This window comes from Protopterus annectens, chromosome 4.part0, assembly GCF_019279795.1.
Source record: "Protopterus annectens isolate FY-2018-M chromosome 4.part0, PAN1.0, whole genome shotgun sequence".
In the NCBI taxonomy this organism is placed as follows: domain Eukaryota; kingdom Metazoa; phylum Chordata; order Ceratodontiformes; family Protopteridae; genus Protopterus; species Protopterus annectens.
Genome location: NC_056733.1, coordinates 232,710,869 through 232,733,915, shown reverse-complemented (window position 1 = coordinate 232,733,915; position 23,047 = coordinate 232,710,869). Strand labels below are relative to the sequence as shown.

The window sequence follows — 23,047 nt, the reverse complement described above, 5'->3', positions numbered from 1 at the left end:
TTCCACTCAGACACTTCAGTCATTGAGAGAAAATACCTTTGGATTCTGGGTCTCATGACATTTGTGATTCTTTTTTTCTTTTCCAAACATCTTTATTAAAGCTAGACATATGATGAAGGCAATCTTGCATTTATATAAATGAAAAATATGCAGAATTATATCACTTTAGTTGCAAACAGTTTACATCACAGACACCTTTGAAACAACTGTACTTGTAAACATTATACATCACTTATAAACCATCCAGTCATGCTCAGTTAAGCATTGTATGCCTCATTCAAATCCTGCCTGTTCAACCTCGTTCCTGCTCTGCATATATTGTTCCCACAATTCCTATTTTTTCCTATGTAGTCTGTTCCTTCCCTTTTCTAAATATCCCAGTTCCAGTTGTTTTATCTATGTTACTATATTCACTACTTGTAGTAAAGTTGGTCTAGATTTTTATTTCTATTTTCTAGTAATTGCTTTTTTGGCAGCCACTATAATTAGAGTCAGCAATGCCTTACTATGTCTAGGCAATTCTGATTCTGTAGCATAACGCAAAACAATCATCTCCTCATTCAGTCCAGTCTGCTTACCTAGCATCTCCTACAAAGCAGTCTTTAGGGAATATCAAAAGTCTGCCAGCTCATCACACTTCCAAAAATATGTGCCCAGCTAACGCTTTCTTGCTCCTTCTACTGAGTTCACATCTTCCATGCCAACGATTTTCATAAATTTCTTCAAAAATCTACCCTCCCATGTTCATGCCAGGCTCTGCCTACAAGTAATATTCCTTGCTGAAAGCTGATATGACATCTGTGATTCTTATGATACCTCTGGCAAGACTCCACATGAAAAAATACATTGTTATCTGAAATTTTTCTGGTCCCACCCCAACACCCATTATCTTTTCAAATTCCAGTTCTGAGATTTGTGAGAAGAGAAATTAGTTGGTGGAGACGTCAGATATCACTGAATCCCAGTCTTCCCTTCTCTCCTGCTTCTAAGCAGTCTGTCTCCACAGATGCCATAGACTTTCCTTGAAGAGCAGTGTCAGGGAGGATAAAAGAGAACGATATCTGGGACAACAGACAGACACAAGCACATAAATGTAAAAGAGATACTTGCCCCCATCTCAACTATCTGAATCACCTCTGGTTGCCAGGACCATATCAAGTTTTAAACAATACCACAAGGATGTGGTACATAAGCAAGGGGAGACCAGGTCTTACCCTTTGGAGACAAGCCGTGGTTAGCTTTACAGCACATTCTCACTCAAGTTTCCTATATTCCATCAGAACAAAGGTTTGTGTGGCAAACAACTGAATAGGACAAGGGCAGACTCTCATAAATGCAAACTAGATTTGGGTCTTCCAAGATTTGATCCATCTGTGGGATTTTATTCATGTAGGCCTTTATGCCACCTCTCTGAACAATCAGCTGGCAAAGTCTGCTGCAGGACTCCATGCAAGAAGGCATGGAAGACAAATGCCTTTTCTTTTCCTTGGATAGGAATGTGCTTTTATGCTTTTCCACACTTTCCGCTGATATCTAGGGTACTTCTGAAGATCCAGAAGGAATTCTGCCAAGATCAGTGTGGTGACAACAGTAGTTCTCCCTTCTTTTGGAATTGACCAGGAGCAATTACCACAATCTTCCTGATAGACTGGATCTGTTCACACAAGAACAGGGGTGTTTGATACATCCCAGTCACAAACAACTTTTCAGTGACTGTCTGGATGATAGGGTTTTAATTACTTTAGGCACCTGTTTACTGAGGAGGTGCAGCAGGTACTAATGGAGGCAAGAGAGCCTGCTAGTAGAAAATCATATGTTAGCAAACTGAAAAGGTTTTCTAGTTGGTGCATAACCAGCACTTATTCAGGACTAGTGTTTGTCTTGCTTTAAAATATTTGTGTGATTTAATTTCTTATGGCCCGTCTTACTCCTTTATCAAGGTTCATTTGTCAGCCATTTCAGCATGTTTGCCTACTGATCTCCACTTTTCAAGGGATTACAATGTCAGTATGTTTTTGAAAAGGGTTTTGCTTAAGAGACCTCCAAGAAAATCGGTGGCTGCTCTTTGGGAGCTTAATTATGTGTTAAAGAAGCTAACACTTGCTACATTTGAATCATCTTATCTGACCTGAGTTTCTTAACATAGAAAACAGTTTTACCGGTTGCCCTGACCTGTGCAAGAAGAGCATCTGATTTGAAAGCTCTTATGGTGGGTCAGCCTTATCTCATTTTCCACCAGGGTTGCCAGATTTCTGAAGGGCCAGGTAGGGACAAAAAAAAAAAAAGGTCTTTCACGCTAAGTGAAGACCAAAAAAAAAGTGGCTCTGCTTTGTGATTTATGGTTGGCCCATATGCTGGTATATGAGACAGCCAAAAAATACCAAAATGGAGCCTGTTTCGCTGGGATTTTCAAACGACAGTGCGGGACTCAGGATTGGGCTGCTCATCTTGGGACAATCCCGCTAAAATAGGGACGTCTGGCAACCCTGTTTTCCAGAGACAGGATTTCCTTGAGAACTAATCCTTCTTTTATGCTTAAAAAGGTTAAGCCAAACTCTTCAGCACTGTGTGTTCTTCCCTGAACCCCAAGATGAGAGAGAGGATACTTCATACCTTGGTTGTTCACAGACAAATTGGATATTGTCTTGGCAGTACAAAATCTTTCCATTCAGTTGTTCATTTCTTATGAAGGGAAGGTGAAGGGACAATCTGTGTCAAAGCAGATGATTTTCGATTGTTACATACATACATACAAATATTTCAAGCACGGGCAGTAATTGTTGTCCCAGGCTATTACCTTTTGTTATTCCCACTGCAACAAAACTGTTACAGATGGAGAAAAGGCACATTCAGCAAGGGTGCTTACTGCTTCTGTGGCTTTTTGGAAAAGGTTGGACTGTATAAGTGTTCTAGAAGCAGCAGTGTGGCCCTCTGTACACACTTTTACAAAGCACTAGAAGCCACATTTCTTCTCCAGGTCATCTAGACCAGCCTTTGCTAGAACTCTTCTCCAGGAGCTCCTCGTCCCTTCTCTTACTACCCTCCCAGTTGTTCTAAGTTATTGTAATGTACCCATATATCTTAGGCTACTGCAGCAGTAGCCACTATGATGACCATAGTACAGTTCTGCAAGTAAACTTATCATAATAGTAGATGTTTGAATGATCACTACTTCAGTTGCCGCTTCCTCCCGCTGTCTCTTGTTTTTTTGTTTTTTATGCCTGGGAGTGGACATGTATTTTCTGTTGTTCCTAGACTGGTTACTCGTGTATACCTGCTACATGTCAAAATGCCTGTTATTGGGAAAATGATGCACAGCAGTATTTTTACATGATTGAATTGCAGGCTTTGGGTGGCTGTCTTCAGTTAGCTATAGTTTGGGAGAAGGCTATTTCAAAATGAGATATAAGTAGATGGGATTAAAGACTTTTACAGTGTAAGCTGAAGTGAGAAAGTTCCAAAAAAGCAGGGCATAGGAAGACTTCAGGAAGTGGTTTCATCTAATTTATTACCCCAAGTCATGGCTTAACTTTTCATATAAAGCACACTGAACTTCATGTATTAACAAACCACCAAGTATAAATCAGAATGTAGTTCAAAATCCCCTGAAATTGCTATTCAACAGATAAATGAAACACCAGGCAAATTCTGTCCAACACGGTAACATTTAATAACAAGATTGAGCACTCTCATCTGTTTAGAATTACAGACTTCTTCCGAATGAATAAATGCAGTAAGACATACTTCCTTATAGTGAACAGTCCCATGATATGTTATGTAAATACAGCTACTTAATGTACATATGCCTACATTTCAACTTGCAGTCTGCAGAAATAATGTCATTAATACATGGAGGTTGGTCAGCATTCAAATTCAGTTGCCAAAACAACTCTCTCCTCAGTAATAAATTAGTACAGTTCCCACATCTGGAGTTAAAGTTGACCTTTTCCAGTATAAAAATACAAATTTAGTAAAATCAGGGCATATCTTTGCATGTCTAGCTAAAGCACTGTTCATTTTCGCCATAGACTTCAGAATACCTTTTTCTACACCTCTGAACGGTTGCCTGACTGCTGCACTTTGGAGACAGTCAGAGGGCACTTATCTCTGCACCTGGAAGCATGGATGTCCATGACCAAAGATGTCTTGGTGCAGAGAATAATTACTAGAGACTATTACATTACTTTTTCCCTACCCCCATCCATTCACTTATAGGTTTGTAGGTTGGTACTAGGCTATCGCCATAAGGCCTATACAAGCCTAGCCATAAAATATCCCTGGATATTTCTTCCTACAATATTTACTTCCCTGGACCCCTGTCTAGCAGGGCGACTGACGTGATCCCTGAAGTGAATTTCCTATCTCCCATCCAATCGTCAAGGTTCCTTTTGAAGGGAGCCAAGGAGGCTCTCTGCTTGACATGTATGGGCAGTCTATTCCAGAGTATGGGGAGTCTCTGGGTCAGCAACCTATTCCCTGAGCATGTTTTGTTCATTGTGATTACAAGGTTTAGATCCCTAGACTGTGTGGCTCTGAGGGATTGGGATTTCTTTAAGTGGAGCATGACAACAGCTCAGGGTTTGACATGGCCTTGTATGTTAAGCAGAGATCGCCTCTGAGTAGACGATATGCCACAGAGTATAGCTGGAGTTTTTTGGGCGGCACAGTGGTGCAGTGGTTAACATTGTCACCTCACAGCAAGAGGTTCTCCGGTTCGATTCTTGGCTGGGGTGCCTTCTGTGTGGAGTTTGCATGTTCTCCCTGTGTTCGCGTGGGTTTCCTCCGGGTACTCCGGTTTCCTCCCACATTCCAAAGACATGCATCTGGAGCATTTCTCCCCGGGCCTCCGCTGAAAACAGGCTCTATGGAACCTAGTCGGACATTCCCGGTCAACAAATGTTAAATAAATAAAATAAAATAAATTTTTAGATGGTCAGCATAGGGCATCTGCTTTAGGCCTGTGATTCTTTTAGTGAGGTATTTCTGCGGCCTTTCCAGCTGTTGCAGTTGTCTTGTGAGATACATTTCAAACGGGGCGTTGTACTTTATAATGAGTCTAATGAGGGATGAGTACAGTGGGACAATGACCTCCTTTTTTATGGATGAAAAGTCCTTAGTGATGAAGTGTGCCACATAGAAGGATTTCCTGACTGTTGTGGCGATGTGGTTATTGAAGGCGAGACCACTGTCCGCCTGTGTCCCTAAGTTTCTCATCACACTTTCGGTGTTTAGTGTGCTGCCACCTATGTGTTAATTCATGGGTACATGTTTTTTTCCCAAAGGGGATAACTATACATTTCTTGGCATTAAGCTTGAAACCATGGCTCTGGCACCAAGCATCTGTTTCTTTAAGGCCCTTTTGTAGAATAACTACATAATTTGGGGATTCTATAATGGCTCCCAGTTTGCAGTCATCTGCGAACTTTGTTAGCCAGAGTCCCTTAGTGTTCTTAACTTACTGCTCCATCAGAAGACGGAAGCAGCCTTAGAGATAGAAAAGCTGCTAAGAAAGAGTCGTCCCGGATGTTTGACCATACAGGGGAGGATTTGGAACTTATTCAAGATTCTTTTTGGTGCCAAAGAAGATGGGTGGGACTTCAGGCCAATACTAGACCTAAGCCACTTGAACCAGTTTGCAAACACTCCCATCTTCTGAATGGCTACAGTTCAGTCCATCGTACCTCTTTTGAGGAAGGATGATTGGATGCTTCATAGATCTCTTAAGATGCTTACTATCACATACAAATGGACAGCTAATCCAGGAGATACCTTCGCTTTCACCTGGGAGCCAGTTGCTTTCATTTCAGAGCCCTGCCCTTTGGTCTCGCCACAGTTCCTTAGGTTTTAACCAAATATGTGGCAGTGGTTGCAGCTCACCTGAGATTGTTGGGATTCTGAGTGTTTCCATGATTTGATGACTAGCTCCTCCTGGCTCCCACCAGGCATCTACTGACATGCACCAGGGACTGTCTACTCCATTTATGTATACACCTAGGGTTCACAGTTAACTATGACAAATCTCACTTCCTTTCCACTGAAACCCAAGAGTTCATAGTGCCTCATCTGGATACAGTTTCTCTAGTAGTAGGTTTCCTCAGTCCAGATTCCCCAGATTATAACTTCAAACAGATTTACTGTCTCCTCAGTCACCACCAGGTAGGCTGGTCCTTCAACTTCTTGGGTCAGTGGTGGCCTCCATAAGACTTCTATCTTTAGCAAAATAATAAATAAGAATATTACAACAGGCTGTAGCGGTTCAGCGGCATATGAATCAAAATCCCTTGACCTCTCCCATTTGAATAACAAAGATCTGCATGTATCCTGGTGGAACCATGCACCAGATGTTTCAGAGGGCCTCCTCTTTGTTCTTCCATTGCCCAAGGCCATGGTAACCATAGATACCTGTGGTGGGGGTATTACCTCTGACAGGCAATCCAAGATATGTGGTCCCCGTTAGAGTCCTGGAAATGAGGGCAGTCCTCCTAATGTTGCAGACATTTGAAGACATTCTTCCACAAGGGACAGTTGCTGTACAGACGGACAACATGTCAGTGGTCTGGTACATCAACAAACAGGAAGGAACCCACTCTTACCACTTGTGTTGGGAGACAGTGAGAGTGTGTTAGTGGATGATCTTTTCCAACTGCTTTCTTTTTGCAATGCACATTCCAGGGAAGTCCAACATTTTAGTAGACAGATTGAGCAGAAATCTTCTTTTGCCTCATGAGTGGCTCTCAGTCCTTCAGTGGTAGAACAGGTTTTTCGCTAATGGGGCCGGCCATGCCGAGAACTGTTTGCCTCTGTCCACAATTTCAAATGCAGAAGTTTTATTTCCCTAATCCTCCCAGAGGGGGTGTCAAAGAGGGATGCTGTGATCCATGATTGGTTCCCCTCTTTCTCCTTTATGCTTACCCTGTCACACCTTTCCTATCAATGTTTTTACAGAATGCTTATCAGTGGAAGAGCTAGGTAATCCTCATCGCTGCATTCTGGCCTTGCCAAGTGTAGTTCCCATTCCTTTGGCCTCATCTGATGTACTGTGCTTGAGTTGTGGATCCCTTTCTGGATCTTCTGTCTCACCCATCCAGGCTATTTCACCTGGATATATAAGGCCTCAGATTGACTGCATAGTTTCTTCACTTCTATGTTTTACACATCCTTACATCTTCTCAAAAATACTCCACTAGAAAGATGCACAAAAGCAAGTGGAAACAATTCTCTGTTAAGGCTAACAAGAGTCACCTAGACCCCTTTTCAGCACCCCTTCTTACAGTTTTAGAATTTCTGTCCTCCATTTTTTCATAACACAGCAAGTTACTCTACAATCAAAATACAGCTGGTTCCAGTCTCCAGTCTTCATGTAGGCAAAGATCATTTGTACTTGACCTTACTTACATTATGTAAAGTCTTTCTCAAAGGTACATTTTTACTAAGTCCACCTATCAAGGACCCCACCCTTCCTTGGGATTTTACAATTCTTTTCCAGGCCTCAACTCTTGTTTTATTTTGAACCTGCAGCAAAAGCTAATTTAAAATGTTTTGTCATGGAAAAACATTTTTCTAGTTGCTACCACATCTGCTAGAAGAGTTTTAGAACTTAAGGCTTTGTCTTGCCAGCCTTCTTATATCGTTTTTCATAAAGACAGGATTTTTCTTTGTACCCAACCCTTCCTTTCGTCCGAAAGTAGCTTATGAATTTGCCCTTAACCAGTCCATTAATTTACCATTGTTCTTCCAAAATTCTCCAATAAAGGTGATATATGCCTCATTTGTTGGATGTAAACAGATGGCTGATATTTTATCTCCATAGAACAAAAACCTTCAGGAAATCTGACCATTTGCTTATTTCATTTTCAAAGCTAAGTTGGGACAATCTGTTTCTAAAGTTACATTAGCATGGTGGGTCACTGAATGTATATCTTCCATTCGTAAACACAAGAATTTATCTTTACTAAGATCACCACAAGCTCATTCCAAAAGGTCATTCTCCACTTCCTCTGTTTTCTTATCCAGAACTTCTGTAGATGACATTTGTGCAGCTGCTACTTGGTCCATTGCTCATGCCTTCGCAGCTCATTACAAGATGGATATCCTTTCCAGGAACAGACCAGCATTTGGTTCTGCCGTACTGTGTAATATCCTTCCATGAGACCATCTTGGGTTAATACTAGCTGGTGACTCTGTTCCAGCTGGTGACTCTGTTACAACAGTTGGGGAACGGATGAAAAAGACAACATCAGATAAAAAAGTTGTGTACTCACTATAATGATGCATCTGTGTTGCACCCTGCCTCCTCCCTACTTTCACTGAAGAAGATGTTCATATGGTATGGTCTTTTGATATAACCTGGAGGTATACCCTTTTTGTCTTTCCCTCGCTTAGCTTCAGATAATTTTCCTCTCATGTTTCTACACATTTATAGAATTGTTTACTTTCTATATGTTGATATCAAGGGGGCAAACTCGATCTGAGGTAATCTGGGGCCTGGGAGAGGATTATGGGTAAGGGCAGGGATTTGAGCTATGGATCCAGAAGCTTAAGAAGTGGCGAAGTCGGATCTGAAACTCCTTGGTTGAGGAAGGCTGAAAACAGACAACATAGATCCATGGTTACGGTGAGTACATAACTTTTGTTTAGTGACTGTCAGTACTAGGTACATGTGGTGCATCAGTTACTTGCTTAGGAGCCAGCACTACTTAACTTTATTTGGCTTCAGCAGTTTCTCAGATGTGCACCAGCACTGACAGGGCACATGAATAAGCGCCTGCCAGGAAAATCAACTTCATTTATTTATTTTGCTTCTTCCTTCCGTCATCATGATGACCATCAGCCATATCTCTCACCAAGTGACTAGTGTATTTTCCAAACTAATAGGAAAATTTCTGCTGTATCTGGTTGAAATGTGTAGAGATAAGGAAGGGTCTTGTTGTAAGCCTGTCCTTTCAGTACATAGCTTGTTTGCTTGACCTGCTATACTTGGCTAAGCATATGCTTCTGTGCATGCGCCTTCAGCTACACATGTTTGTCTTTGCTTCTACTTCATTTTAACCCCCTCTACACCCAGCTCCTGTCAGGAGCTAGGCAGAAAAAAAAAGCATCCATCCCAGAGACTGGTACAAGCAATACTGTTAGAGGCACTCCCTTTGTCACTCTGTAGTATTTGGTTTGCTAGTAGAACACTGTCAGTTGTGCAGATGAGAGCACTCCCTCTATACAAGCATACCACTGCCTGCCGATGGAGTAAGCAGTAGGAATTAGTAACTTATTTAACAGCTGTGGATATAGCCTTTTAGCAGTATTGTTTTAGAAAGTGGTCATGACATTTTTAAGAGCTGTAGTACTTTGATATAAAAATGAACCTTGTATTTTCTGTTTGTGACATTTATTTTTAAAATATTATTTTATTTGAAATCTGCATGAGTGAATTGTAAAGTAACTGGATAGCTTGAAATTAGACCTATCTTTGGTATGATGACTGTTTTTAATATTTTCTTAGGTCACTATGGTGCTTTCCTGCAAGAAGAATGGGAGCTTTTGCAGAATATGAGTGAGTACAAGCTAAATTTACACAAGTTTGTTTATTAAAGCTGTAAATGAGAGAAAGTGCCTTAAGTGTATCAAAAGGTTTGGATTGTGAGCACTTTGTTTTTTTTTTTTTTTTTTGCAGGATGCCTCTTGAGCAGTCTGATGTGATACATACCTAGGACTAAACTTTACTGTTTGTAGTTGCAGCTTTAGTTCAGGCAGGACTCTTGTTCTAGCTTGTCTTCAGCACATGCAGTCCCTGTCATTGACTCATTTGCTTGTGATGATGATTGGATTGCAGGCTTGGGCCAATATATGTTGCTTCCAGAAGTTACACTGTGTCATTTAGCTCATTCAGCACAACAGCAGGTAATCAGATAGATTGCAGTACATTAAGAATTATTTGTATCATTGTCATTGCCTGTCTTGATCGCTGCAAATCAGTGATCAATACAATAAGTGCATTTTCTGTTATTTAAAACTACCTTACTGGGTTACCCCTTTGTGTGACCTCTTGGGTACCCCCTCAATCAGTGCTGAGATTGTCATAGATCACAGTAATGTCACTAGGTGCTCATTTCCTTTTTTCAGCAATTACACTATTATCATTGGGTGTGCATTCTCTTGTGTCATTGTTCACACCTGTGTCACCAGGTGCCCATTCACCTGCATCAACCTTCATCAGTGGTCACACTAATGTCATTGGATGCCCATTCCCATGTGTCAGCAATCACATTGGTGTCATTAGGTGTACATTCCTGTATGTCAGTAATCACATTGGTGTCATTGGTTCTCATGTCCTTCCAGTGATGTCACTGGTTGCCCATTCCCCCAGTATTCACAATCACAATGTTGTCATTAGGTATATATTCCGCCATTGCCAGCAATCACACTGGTGTTATTGGGTGTGCACTCCCCACTGTCAGTGGTAATACTAATGTCATTGGATGCCCATTTTCCTTAGTTAGTGGTCACACTGGTGTCACTGAATACCCACTCCCTGTAAGCATTCACACTAGTGTTATTAGAATTCCATTCTCCTCTGTCAGTAGTCACACTAGTGTTACTGGATGCCCATTCCCCTTTGTTAGTGATTACACTAGTGTCATTTGATATCCATTCCATTCCTTGTTAGCAGTCACCCGAATGTCATTGGAATCCCATTCACTTCTGTCAGCAATCACACTAGTTCATAGGTTCATAGGTAGGTACTAGGCTGTCTGCCCGAAGGCATTTATAAGCTTAGCCAGAATGTGTTGGCTTTCTCTGCCCCATTAGATTAGTTCCCTGTGCCTCTATCCAGCAGAGCCACTGAAGTGATCCCCGAAGTGAACTATCTGATGTTCATCGTGTTTCACTGTTGCAGTCATTACATTTGAGCACAGCAATAGTGTAGTGGGCAGAGCATTCACCTAATGAGCAGGCATTCCAGGTTCGAGTCCCACTGCAGCACAGTCATTACATTTGGGTAATCTGCTGGCAGGTTGCCCTCAGTCAGCCTGATTAACAAAGTCTTGGGTCCTGCGTCAGTTGCTGTCCCTTCTTCCATGACGTCAGGGATATGAAACATGCAGCTGACGCCATTACATCAGTCTTTCTTGCCGTGCAGTTCCCGAAGCAGAAGCAGTTCATCAACCGACTCCTGAAATTTTCGTTTTCGAGTTTCAGAACCGAAGTCTTCAACTTAAAGTGAAGTACCTCGTTGGGGAAACTTTTTCTTGCTCCTTACAGATGTCAGTAAAAGTTAATAGTTGTATTACTTGTGGGAAGCAAATACCTCATAAGGATTTTCATTTGTACTGTATTCCTTGCCTAGGCCCTGACCATGACATACCTTGCTGTCGGTTTTTTGCTTTATTTAATCAGTGCACTATCAGTCATCGGTACATTTTTGCTTCAAAATATTTTGGTTTAATTATCCAGAAATGAAGTCGATTAGCCATCCGACTACCGGAATACCGAAAAAAAACACAAAAAAAAAGACAGGCCGTTGAGGTCCAAACTGCCGATGATGCTTCTCTAAGCCAGTCGCCAGTTCGCTGGTACTCAGTGAGGCACTTTCGCAGCCCCTGATTCCCGCTACTTCTGATTCGCAGACCTCTACTGAGACCCATTCGAAGTCCGGTATGCCGCGAGATGCTTCACATATGGAACCCGCGGATGTCTCTACCTTGGATGGGTCCGGAGCCGCTGAGCAGGCACCGACTTCTGAGGGTGTATTCAGGCGTACAGACTTGCATATTGAACCGACTCCAACTTCACTGCTAAGGCCTAAATCTCGATCCGTGTCTAAAAAACTGACACTCAGGCCACATGTTCAGGCCCCTATGCCTAAAAAACAAATGATCAAAATGGCTGAAGATTTAATTACTCTAATCAGGGGTAGTCAACACCCCCCCCCCCCCCAAGAGGCCTAGGATTGAATTTGACTGTGAATCTTCTGAACAGGACTCTGTTTCGTCTGACTCTTCTAATGATCTGGATTTGTCCATACCTACTTATGAGGACTCTGATGCAGAGGATTCCATTCCCTCTGCTTCTCCACCTGAGGATTTCTCTTTTGGGGAAACTTTACATACCTTAAGGGAGCATTTCCACTGGGAAAGACAGGATTTCTCTGAATTCAAAAAGAGGCTTAGGGATTTCCTTTTTCTTCCTCAGCATAGGCCTTTGGCTATACCTCCTGTACTAGATATTGTTGATGATGTGTTTTCGGAATCCAGTATGGCCCCTGATTCCTTGCCTGCAGCCCCTAGCAAACCAGACAGGTACTACAGGGTTCCTGAGTCCCACAAATTTCTTTTCAAAAATCCTGTTGCAGACCCTGAAACCATTTCTCAGGGGCCCAAGGGCATTAAGGCTTCTACTGCTAAAAATCCTACCCCTTCTGATAGAGACTCCAGGGCGCTGGATAGATGGGGTAAAAAGGTTTACACTTCTGCAACCTTAGCAATCGGGGCTTTAAACTGTCAATTCCATATGCTAAAATATCAACAACATGTCATGGGACTGCTTAAACAAAAATGATGTTGATTTCTGACTGTGTGGAGAATAAAGATTTGCAGGATTTATTGCATTCAGCTGAACAAGTTTGCAAACATACTTTGCAGTGTGGTTTTGATTCCTTAGAGGCCTCTTGTAGGGCTGCTGTTACTGGGTCTGTGCTTAGAAGGCATGCTTGGCTTAAGGAGCAATCTCATCATGTTAAAGCAAAACTTTTTGGATGCTCCTTTACAGCAGGACTGTTTATTTGGCAATAAGGCTGAAGAAGTTCTAAAAAAGATGGAAGATAAAGCTAAATCTATGCAAACTGTGAAAGATTTCTTAAAATGCAACCTCCTAGATTTAGTAGGCATTGGCCTACTAAGAACTGGTCCTTTCCAGCTCCTTCCAGAGCCACTACTGCCAAACCCAGACATTCCAAAACCACCAGGTTTCAGTCCCAAGGGACTTTCAGAACTAAGCAATGAGGTGCTTCCACTTCCAAATCTGGAAACAACAATGCACCACCCTATGGTTAGCAGTCTCAATGACTTCCCTTTGAAATTACCAAGCACTTACCTCTTAGCCATCCCTTTGGGGGGAAAACTGGCTCTTCATTCAAGAAATTGGCAACTTATAACCCAGGACAAATGGGTTTTAAATATAGTGTCCCAGGGATACAAATTTAATTTCCACACGCTGCCAGCTCCAAACGGGTGGCCAGACCTGCCCCCAAATCAGTGGGCAGAGGCTCAGAAACATGTACTTTCCCTCCTAAACATGGGGGCTATTCAACTATTACCAGAAGAGGAAAAGGGACAAGGTTTCTATTACAGACTTTTCCTGGTACCCAGAAAAGACAAATCATGGCGTTCAATTCTGGACCTGTCTACTCTAAACACCTTTCTGGACATTCCAAAATTCAAGATGCTGACTCTTCACCACTTCCTATGCTAGGCAAAGATGCCTGGTTGGCAACTCTCGACTTAAGAGGCTTACCTGCATATCCCAATCAGGGAATCTTGCAGAAGATTCCTACGCTTCAAAGCAGGCTGCATGCATTAACAAACAGACTAAGAAGCACAAAAGGCTGAACAAACTGATAAAATCCAGAAAACGGTCACGACAGCAGCTGAGTGAAACACTGAAGCTTTGTTAAACTTGAAACACCGAGACTTTATTAAACTTTAAGCGCTTTTCGTTTGCCAAAATATGCAGACTTCTTCAGAAGTAAAAAAAGGTCTAAAAATACAATACTCATTTTTAAAACTACGTTTGAAAACCAGCGGGTCATCCTGACCAATCATGGACATAGTTACATCAGAATTTAATTAAAGTGATGCACCAAATCAAATACCTGCAACCTGTCAACACGGTCTTTTACAAATATGAATAATCTGTCCTCTAGATGAAGTGATGCCAGTTGTGTAAAACACCTTGAACATTTAAAGTTGTCGAAAGACTTATCACATTAAATTTATATATAAACATTAAAATGCCAGTAAGTAGTTAAAGTAAGGACTACTATGCAATGTCACGTCACTAATAACTAAAGAAACATAAAAATACAGAAAATTACTCTGAAGGCATAAATAGATAAAGTCTTGGTGTTTCAAGTTTAACAAAGCTTCGGTGTTTCACTCAGCTGCTGTCGTGACTGTTTTCTGGATTTTGTTAGGCTGCATGCATTATCAGTTCTCTGCACTGCCCTTTGGCTTGTCTACTGCGCCCAGGGTATTCACAAAGTGCCTGGCTCCAGTAATTGCATTTTGCAGGCAAAGAAATATTCAAATGTATCCATACATGGACAATTGTCTAATTCAGGCAGAAAACCAGGCCATTCTTCTAAAACATCTGGCGTGTGTAAAAAGACTTCTAACCTGTCTAGGGTACACCATAAACAAAAAGAAATCTCAAATGGTACCCTCTCAAAAAATTACATTCCTGGATGCAAGCTTGAATATAACTGCCCAGATAGCTTTCCTTACGCCAGAAAAGCAAATTCATTTGGTGACTTACTTCAGACAGGCGGCCACAAAAACCCTGCTGTCTGCAAGGCAAATACTGCCAGCCTTTGGGTTCATGGCCTCATGCATTCTTCTAATTCCATATGCAAGATTGCATATGAGGAAACGTCAGTGGTACTTAAAAAGTTTATGGAGTCAACATTGTCACAGCCTGGAAACATTGATTCCTGTCATACCTTGCGTGTGCCTAGAGTTCTTATGGTGGGCAGTGGCCTGCCACCAAAACGAAGGACTGCCATTCACACCACCCCCTGCCGCCCAAACTCTAACTACAGATGCATCAGACTATGCATGGGGGGCTCATCTGGCAGGGAAGTGCATTCAGGGCAAATGGAGCCCAAATCAAATGCACCTTCATATCAATCAAAAAGAAATGCTAGCTGTACAGAATGCACTGACAGCCTTCAAGGACTACCTTCATCCAGGACAATTACTGATAAAGACGGACAACACCACAGTTATGTGGTACATAAACAAGCAGGGGGGGTACAAATTCCTACCCCCTCTGCAGACTAGCCATGGCATTGTGGAACATGGCCTTGAGCTGCCAAGTACAACTACAAGCTCAATTCCTGCCAGGAAAGCAGAATGATCTGGCAGATGAACTAAGCAGAAATCTCATGGACTCTCACGAATGGAAACTGGAACCACTGATTTTCAACATGTTGACATGCAAATGGGGGAGCCCAGACATAGATCTTTTTGCCTCACCCCAAAACTACCAGTTGGACAAATTTTGCACAAGAACTCATCACAAAAAAGCCTGGAAAGTGGATGCTTTGTCCTTCAGCTGGAAAAAACTATCAGTCTATGCCTTCCCCCCCTCTGTCTTTGCTCTCCAAAGTTCTACTAAAAGTCAAACGGCAAGCAAAAATGATTTTGATTGCTCCAGACTGGCCTCGCCAACACTGGTACCCACAACTGCGCAGTGTTCCACACATTTCTCCGTGGCACCTGCCTCAGACACCTTCCTTACTGTCTCAGCAGGAAATTAAATTCTGCACCCTCATCTCCAAACATTGAATCTTGCAGCTTGGCTAATCACTTAAATTCACCCTTAGCATCCCTCAGCAAACCTGTGATGGATGTCATTTTAGAGGCAAGAAGACCTAGTACTAGAAAATCTTATGCTGACAAATGGAAAAGATTATGTGCCTGAAATCAATCTCAAGGAATGAGCACAGCAGTGTCCAATTTACCTCAGATTTTGCAATACTTAACTGAGATGCTTCATAAGGATTTGTCTTTTTCTTCCATAAAAATCCATGCTTCAGCCATTTCAGCTCATTACAACACAGACCCCCCCCCCCCCTCTTCTCTCATCCACTTCTAAAGCAGTATCTCAGAGGGGTCAAAAACTTGAGACCACCCAGGAGAGCTCCAACCCCTGCCTGGGACCTTAACTTTGCATTGTAGAAACTCACTCTACCTCCTTTCGAGCCAGCTGCAACTGCAGACTTAAAATTTCTTTCCTGGAAAACAGCCTTCCTTTTAGCAATCACTTCAGCTAGAAGGATATCTGAATTACAGGCCCTTATGACAGTGGAGCTTTTCGTCATCTTTCATGCGGACAGGGTGTCACTCAGGACCAATCCATCATTCATGCCCAAGGTGGTATCCAGTGTGGCTCTTAATCAGTCCATTCATTTGCCAACTTTCTTTCCCAATCCACAGAACAAGGGAGAGCGGATTCTGCATTCATTGGATGTACACAGACAACTTAGGTTCTACTTGGACAGGACTAAATCTTGAAGAAAATCTGAACAACTGCTGGCAGCATTTGCTGCAGGGGCAGAGGGGAAGGCTATTTCAAAGCAAACCATTTCTAAATGGATAAGCCATTGTATTCATTTATGTTACCAGCACCATGGAAAACCTATCCCCCAGGGGATCAGATCTCATTCCACCAGGGCTGCCTCTACTTCAGCAGCCTTTTTCAGAGGTGTTTCTTCCAGGGATATTCTAGAAGCTGCTACCTGGAGTTCAGTTCATACTTTCACCAAGCATTATCACTGACCAATTTTTCTTTAAATTCAGAGCTGGCTTTGCCACTTCTGTTTTGCAGGGCCTTATAGCTGGTCCTAATGCTGTATAAATCCATCCTCCCAACCTTAGCTTTGGGAATCTACCCAAATGTAATGACTGCAACAGTGAAGCACGATGAACATAGTACAGTTGTATACACTTACCATAAATGTAGATGTTCAAGTGTATTCACTGTTGCAGTCCTGGTTACCCTCCCTCCAGCCCCCTGTTTCTCCTGTTTTTCTTTTACTATACCTCTTCTTTCTTTTGTTATGCTTAAAAACCTTTTTGGTGTATTTGCTTTTGTTTGGAGGTATATTTTTGTGTTTCTTATTTTATATATATCTATATATATTGCTCCCCATTTGGGGGGCACCTGACATCTTGGGCAAGAAAAACTGATGTAATGTCGTCGGCTGCATGTTTTATACCCCTGATGACCTGACATCATGGAAGAAGGGACAGCAACCGACGCAGGACCCAAGACTTTGTTAGTCAGGCTGACTGAGGGCATCCTGCCAGCAGATTACCCAAATGTAATGACTATGCTGCAGTGGGACTCGAACCTGGAATGCCTGCTTGTTAGGTGAATGCTCTGCCCACTACACTATTGCTGTGCTCAAATGTAATGACTGCAACAGTGAATACACTCGAACGTCTACATTTATGGTAAGTGTACACAACTGTACTTTTCCCATCCACTCGTCAAGGTTTCTTTTGAAGAGTGTTAGTGAGGAGCTCTGCCTAATGTAGATTGGGATCTTGTTCCAAAACATGGGAAGTCTCTGGGACAGGAATCTATCCCTCCAGTACGTCCTATTTATTGTTGTGGTGAGGTTTAGATCCCTAGAGCGTGTGGCTCGAGGGGATAATGTTTTCTTTAGGTGGAGCATGTCCATCAATTCTGGGTTGCACATGGCCTTGTATGTCAGGCAAAGATCACCTCTGAGTAGGTGGTATGCTACTGAGTACAGCTGTAGTTTCTTCAGTCGAGCTGTGTAGAGCATCTGTTTTGAGGCCAGTGATCCTCTTGGTGAGGCACTTCTGTGGTCTTTCCAGCTGTTGCAGGGGTCTTGTAAGGTACATCCCAAATGGAGCGTTGCACTCTATGATGGGTCTGATGAGTAGAGGGGCACAATGACCTCTTCTGATCTGGATGCGAACCCTTTTGTGATTAGGTGGGTGACGTAGAAGGATTTTCTAACCACTTTGGCAATGTGATTATCAAAGGTGAGATTACTATCTACTTAGGTCCCCAGATCCCTTATTACGTCTTCTGTATTTAGGGGACTACCACCTATGTCGTAGTTTGTGGGTGCTTTGTTTTTTCCAAAGGGAATGACCATGCACTTTTTGGCATTTAGCTTGAGGCCATGATTTTGACACCAGGTATCCGTCTCAGTGAGACCCTTTTGGAGGATGTCTGTGTCAGCGGGAGAGTCAATTATAGACCCTAGTTTGCATTAGTCTGCGAACTTGATCAGCCGTAGTCCTCCTGTGCTTGCCTGTACCGCTGAGAAGTATATGACCAACAGGAGGGGTCCTAGGACTGACCCCTGGGGAGCGCCACTTGTAACCGGTTTAGAGTCGGACCTTGCTCCCACAACTCTCACCATGTGGTTTCTGTCCATGAGCCAGTTGGCAACCCATCTTGTGACGTAGGGGTTTATGTTCAGGCTGGTGAGCTTGTCTATAATACCAGAATGGGGAATGGTGTCGAAGGCCCTAGCAAGGTCTAGGTAGGCTGTGTGTACCACCTTCCCTCATCTATAGCTTTGGTAACTGTCTCAAAGAAGTCCACCAGGTTTAGGAGGCATGATCTGCCCTTAACAAAGCTGAACTGGGTAGGGTCCAGTGTTTGGAGGTGCCCAATGTTTCTGTTAATGAATTCCATGATGATGTGCTTCATAGCCTTGCAGACCAAGCTAGTCAGGTTTATAGCGCGATAGTTCCAGGGGTCTGTTTTGGCTCCACCTTTGTGGAGCAGAATGACTGTTGCTGTGTGCCACTCTACAGGTACAAAGCCTGTGGCGAGGCTGAGTTTGAACAGTGTGTTTAGGTGAGGGGTTAGTACGTCTTTGAGCTTGTGTAGGACGCAGCATGGGACACTGTCTGGTCCCATTGATGCTGTGTTTTTGGCTTTGGAGAGGGCTGTTTTAACCTGAGTGTCTGTGATTTCAGGGACTTTACATTCTTCTGGTGTGGTTATGGGCCCTTTTGGGGTGAGTGGGGGGGGGTTGTGCTGAACCTGTCTGCCAGGATGTTGGCGCTATCGGTCGGTTCAGTGTATTTTGTGCCATTCTGCACTAACTCCGAGCAGATGTGAGCATTGCCACTTAGATTCTTGACATAGCTAAAGAATGCCTTATGGTTATCTTTGGAGTCCTTGGCAATTTTTCTTTCAAAGCTCGCCGTGGATAATTTTATGAGGGATCGTAGTTTTTTGCTGATACTGATCAGGGATGTCTTCCCTTCTTGGGATTTTACTCTTTTCTGTACTAGTTTCCTCCTTCTATTGTATAGCTTTATTTATGGCAGGAGTCCACCAGACTGGTTTCTTTTTCTTGGAGGAGTGAGTCTTGGTTTTGCTTGGGATGGCATGATCCATGCATTCTTGTAGGTGCCTGTAGAATGCATTAGTAAAAGACTTTGCAGCTTGGACAGCGTTATCCTTCAGCATGGGGGCTTTGAAACTTTCCACGTCGGTCTTAAGTAATGTGAAGTTTGCTTTTGAAAAGTTTTCACGGTGGTTTTCTTCTCGGGGGGTGGGGGCGGAATGTGGATATCCAAAATGATTTGTTTATAGTCAGATCTAACCAGCGAGGGGTTGACCTCCGGTGTGGCACACCATTCGCCCATGTTGATGACCAGGTCCATTATGTTGTCACCTCTGGTGGGAGTGTCTACCAGTTTAACCAGGGTGTTTGAGTTTATAAATTCTAGGAAATGTTGGGCAAGGGAGTTGGTACTTGAGTAGATGTCCTTCAAGGATGCATCTGCAGTCCTTACAAATGGGGTTGTCCTGTCGTCAGGCAGCCCTTCGGTCGGCCGGATTCCAAAGTCTGGGTCTGGCCTCGGCTGGTGTCGCACTTCACCCGACGTCATAGCTGCAGTTATTCGGGTATAAAGGCATCAGCCGACGCCATCTTCCTCAGTCTTTCTTGCCGCATGGCGCCCGAAGCAGAAGCTGTTCGCAAGTGCCGGTCAGTCAGAACCAGAGATTACTACTACCGAATACGTCTACTACTACCGAAGACTTCTAAAAAGCTAAGTACCCCGTTGGGGACTCTCTCTTGCCTCAGCCGATGTCAGAAAAAGTGAATAACTGTTTAACTTGTGGGAAACAAATACCTCATAAAGATTTCCACTCTTACTGCTTACCTTGTTTAGGCCCAGACCACGACGTAGCAGCTTGTCTAGCCTGTGCTTCTTTTAACCGACGGACGCAGGCGTCGGTCGGAATTTGCTGAGGAGTTTTTCGGCTCCGATTTTGCTTACATTATGCCATCGGATCCTCCGACTACGCAAATATCTAAAAAGCGCAAGGAAAAGGACCGACACTCGCGGTCCGCGGTCCGGTTAAGCCAACTGCGAGTGTCTCGGTTTCGGCTGAAACCGAGCAAGCGGTTCTTCCTTCAGCCGAAAACTTACCTTCTACCGAGGCCTCTTCCAACCTGGTGGAATCGGCTTCTGAAATCACTCCTGCTCTTACAGTTTCTCAGGAATTATCTGACACTATCCCCTTGGATATTTCTACCCCTGCACGTGGAGCTGCTAGGCCACCTGCATCCATGTCCATTAAGGTCTTTGCCAGGGCCAAAGCAGCTAAAACTACTAAATCTGTGCCTGCTAAGATCCCCCCTCACAGACCTAGCTCTAGTTCACAAATGCTTAGTTTAGCAGAGGACCTCATTTCTTTAATCCGGGGATCCCAACCTCACCCAGACAGGGCCTCTCACCCACCTCCAGAGAAGAGGCCTAGAGCAGAGCCCCCTGAGCCTGTTTCAACAGATGATTCCTCTGATGATTCAGATAACACAAACTCTCCAGAGGCTCCTTTCCCCTTATGAAGACTCTGATGCTGAAGAGTCCATTCCTTCTGCCTCTCCGCCTGAGGAATTTTCCTTTGGGGAAACCTTGCATGCTATGAGGGAACAATTTCAGTGGCAGGGCCAGGATTTTCAGACTCAGAAAAAGGCTTAGAACCTTTCTGCATTTACCACAACATAGGCCTTTAGCCATACCTCCAGTTCTTTCTGTTGTAGATGATGCATTTAATGATGCTTGTACTGCTCCTGATTCTCTACCTCCGGCCCCTGCTAAGCCCGATAGGTACTACAGGGTCCCGGACACGCATTACCATTTGTATAAGGCTCCCTTTGCAGATCCCGAGACTATCTCCCAGGGTCCTAAGGCTGTAGCAGCTACCTCTGCCAAAACCCTCCCTCTGAAAGAGAATCCAGGTCCTTAGAGATGGGGTAAAAAAGTTTACACTTCTGCTACTCTTTCAGCCAGGGCCTTGAACTGTCAATTCCACATGATCCAGTATCAAGAATTTATGCTAGACCAGTGAACCAAGAACTTGACCAGATATGAACCATTAGACAGAGAATCTGTTCAGGAAATGGTACATAACATTCAGCAAGTCAGTAACCATTCCTTAAAATGCGGCTATGATGCACTGGAGGCTTCCTTTAGATCAGCCATGACTGGCACAGTTATCAGAAGGCATGCGTGGTTAAAAGAGCAGGCCTTACCAGACCATGTCAAATCAAAACTACTAGATGCTCCCATGGACAAGATCAATTTGTTTGGCTCTCCTGCACAACAGGTGCTGAAGAAGATGGAAGAGAAGGCAAAATCTGTCCAAACAGTGAAAGATTTCTTACAGGTCCAAACTCCAAGGTTTAGCAGGAATTGGCCCTCCAAGAATTGGTCCTTTCCAGACTCCTCCAGAGCTCAGAGAGGCAAGAATAGGCATTCAAGAGGCAGAAACCAATCCAGGGGTGCCTACAGGGGGCGCCAGTGGCAGGGTATCAACCAGCGAGGTGCAGCCACAGACACAGCCACCACCACTACTACAGGACAATCACAGTGACTTGGCTCTAGCACCGCCTACCAGGGAACAACTAGAAGCACCCTTGGGCGGAAAGCTAGCTTTATTTTCAGTAAACTGGCATTACATCACAAGAGACAAGTGGATTTTGCAGACAATAGACCAAGGTTACAGGTTTCACTTCCATACTCTACCAGGGAAGAGAGGAATGCCAAACCTACCTCCAAATCAAAAGGCAGAAGCTCTAAAACAAATAACTCAATTATTAAGGATGAGAGCTGTGGAAAAGGTACCATCTATGGAGCAAGGACAGGATTTTACTCCAGGCTCTTCCTGGTACCAAGAAAAGAAAGCAAATGGAGACCTATTCTCGACCTGTCCGCTTTAAACACATTCCTCATTGTTCCAAAATTCAAAATGCTGACCCTACAGCAGCTTCTTCCCATGCTGGGCAAGGAGTCTTGGCTGGTAACTCTAGATCTCAAGGAGGCATACCTGCACGTCCCCATACGACCAAATTGCAGAAGATACCTCAGATTTCTTGCAGGATCAGAGCATTATCAATTCTCAGCATTGCCCTTTGGCTTATCTACTGCGCCCAGAGTGTTCACGAAATGCCTGGCATCAGTAATTGCTCATTGCAGGCTTCAGGGAATCCAAATCTACCCTTACCTGGGCGACTGCCTGATACAAGCGGACAACAAAACAAGCTAGCAGAAGACTTGAAAAGGGTCATTTGCCTACTACAAGCTCTGGGATACACAGTCAATATAAAAAAGTCAAGACTGATACCATCCCAAAGGATAACCTTTTTGGGTGCAGAGCTGGACACAACAAAACAAATGGCATTCCTAACAGTAGAAAAACAGGAGCAACTCCCTCTCTACTTCTTGGCATTAACAAAGCAGAATCATCTAACAGCAAGAAAAGTCCTGCAAGCCTTGGGTTTCATGGCATCCTGCATAATATTGGTTCCACATGCCAGACTGCATATGAGAAAGTTACAGTGGTACCTAAGGAATTTATGGTCTCAGCACAAGCACAGCCTAGAAACCCAAATTCCAATAATTCCATGCCTGAAGCAAGAATTCCAATGGTGGGCTCAGGCCTGTCAATCAAACAAAGGATTGCCTTTCCACAACACTCAACCAAGCCAAACCATCACAACGGACGCCTCAGACCTCGGTTGGGGACCCACATGCTGGACAAGTGCATTCAAGGTTTATGGACTCAAGACCAGCTGCACCTACACATAAATCAAAAGGAAATGCTGGCAGTAAAACTGGCAATTCAGGCATTCAGACCATTTCTTCGACAAGGTCAACTGTTGATAAGGACAGACAACACCACAGTTATGTGGTACATCAACAAACAGGAGGCACACATTCGTACCCTCTATGCGGATGGCAATGGACCTCTGGAATGTGGCCCT

The 23,047-nt window shown here is 43.4% G+C and overlaps 1 protein-coding gene across 1 annotated transcript in view; it reads left to right on the top strand.

Moving 5' to 3' along the window:
* Nucleotides 1-23,047, top strand: part of DUS1L (dihydrouridine synthase 1 like) — a 1,030,374-nt gene that overhangs the window by 224,256 nt on the left and 783,071 nt on the right. The window contains exon 4 of the mRNA XM_044069730.1: nt 9,497-9,547. Within this exon, the coding sequence (XP_043925665.1) occupies nt 9,497-9,547 (51 nt within the window). The remainder of the gene's footprint in view (nt 1-9,496; nt 9,548-23,047) is intronic.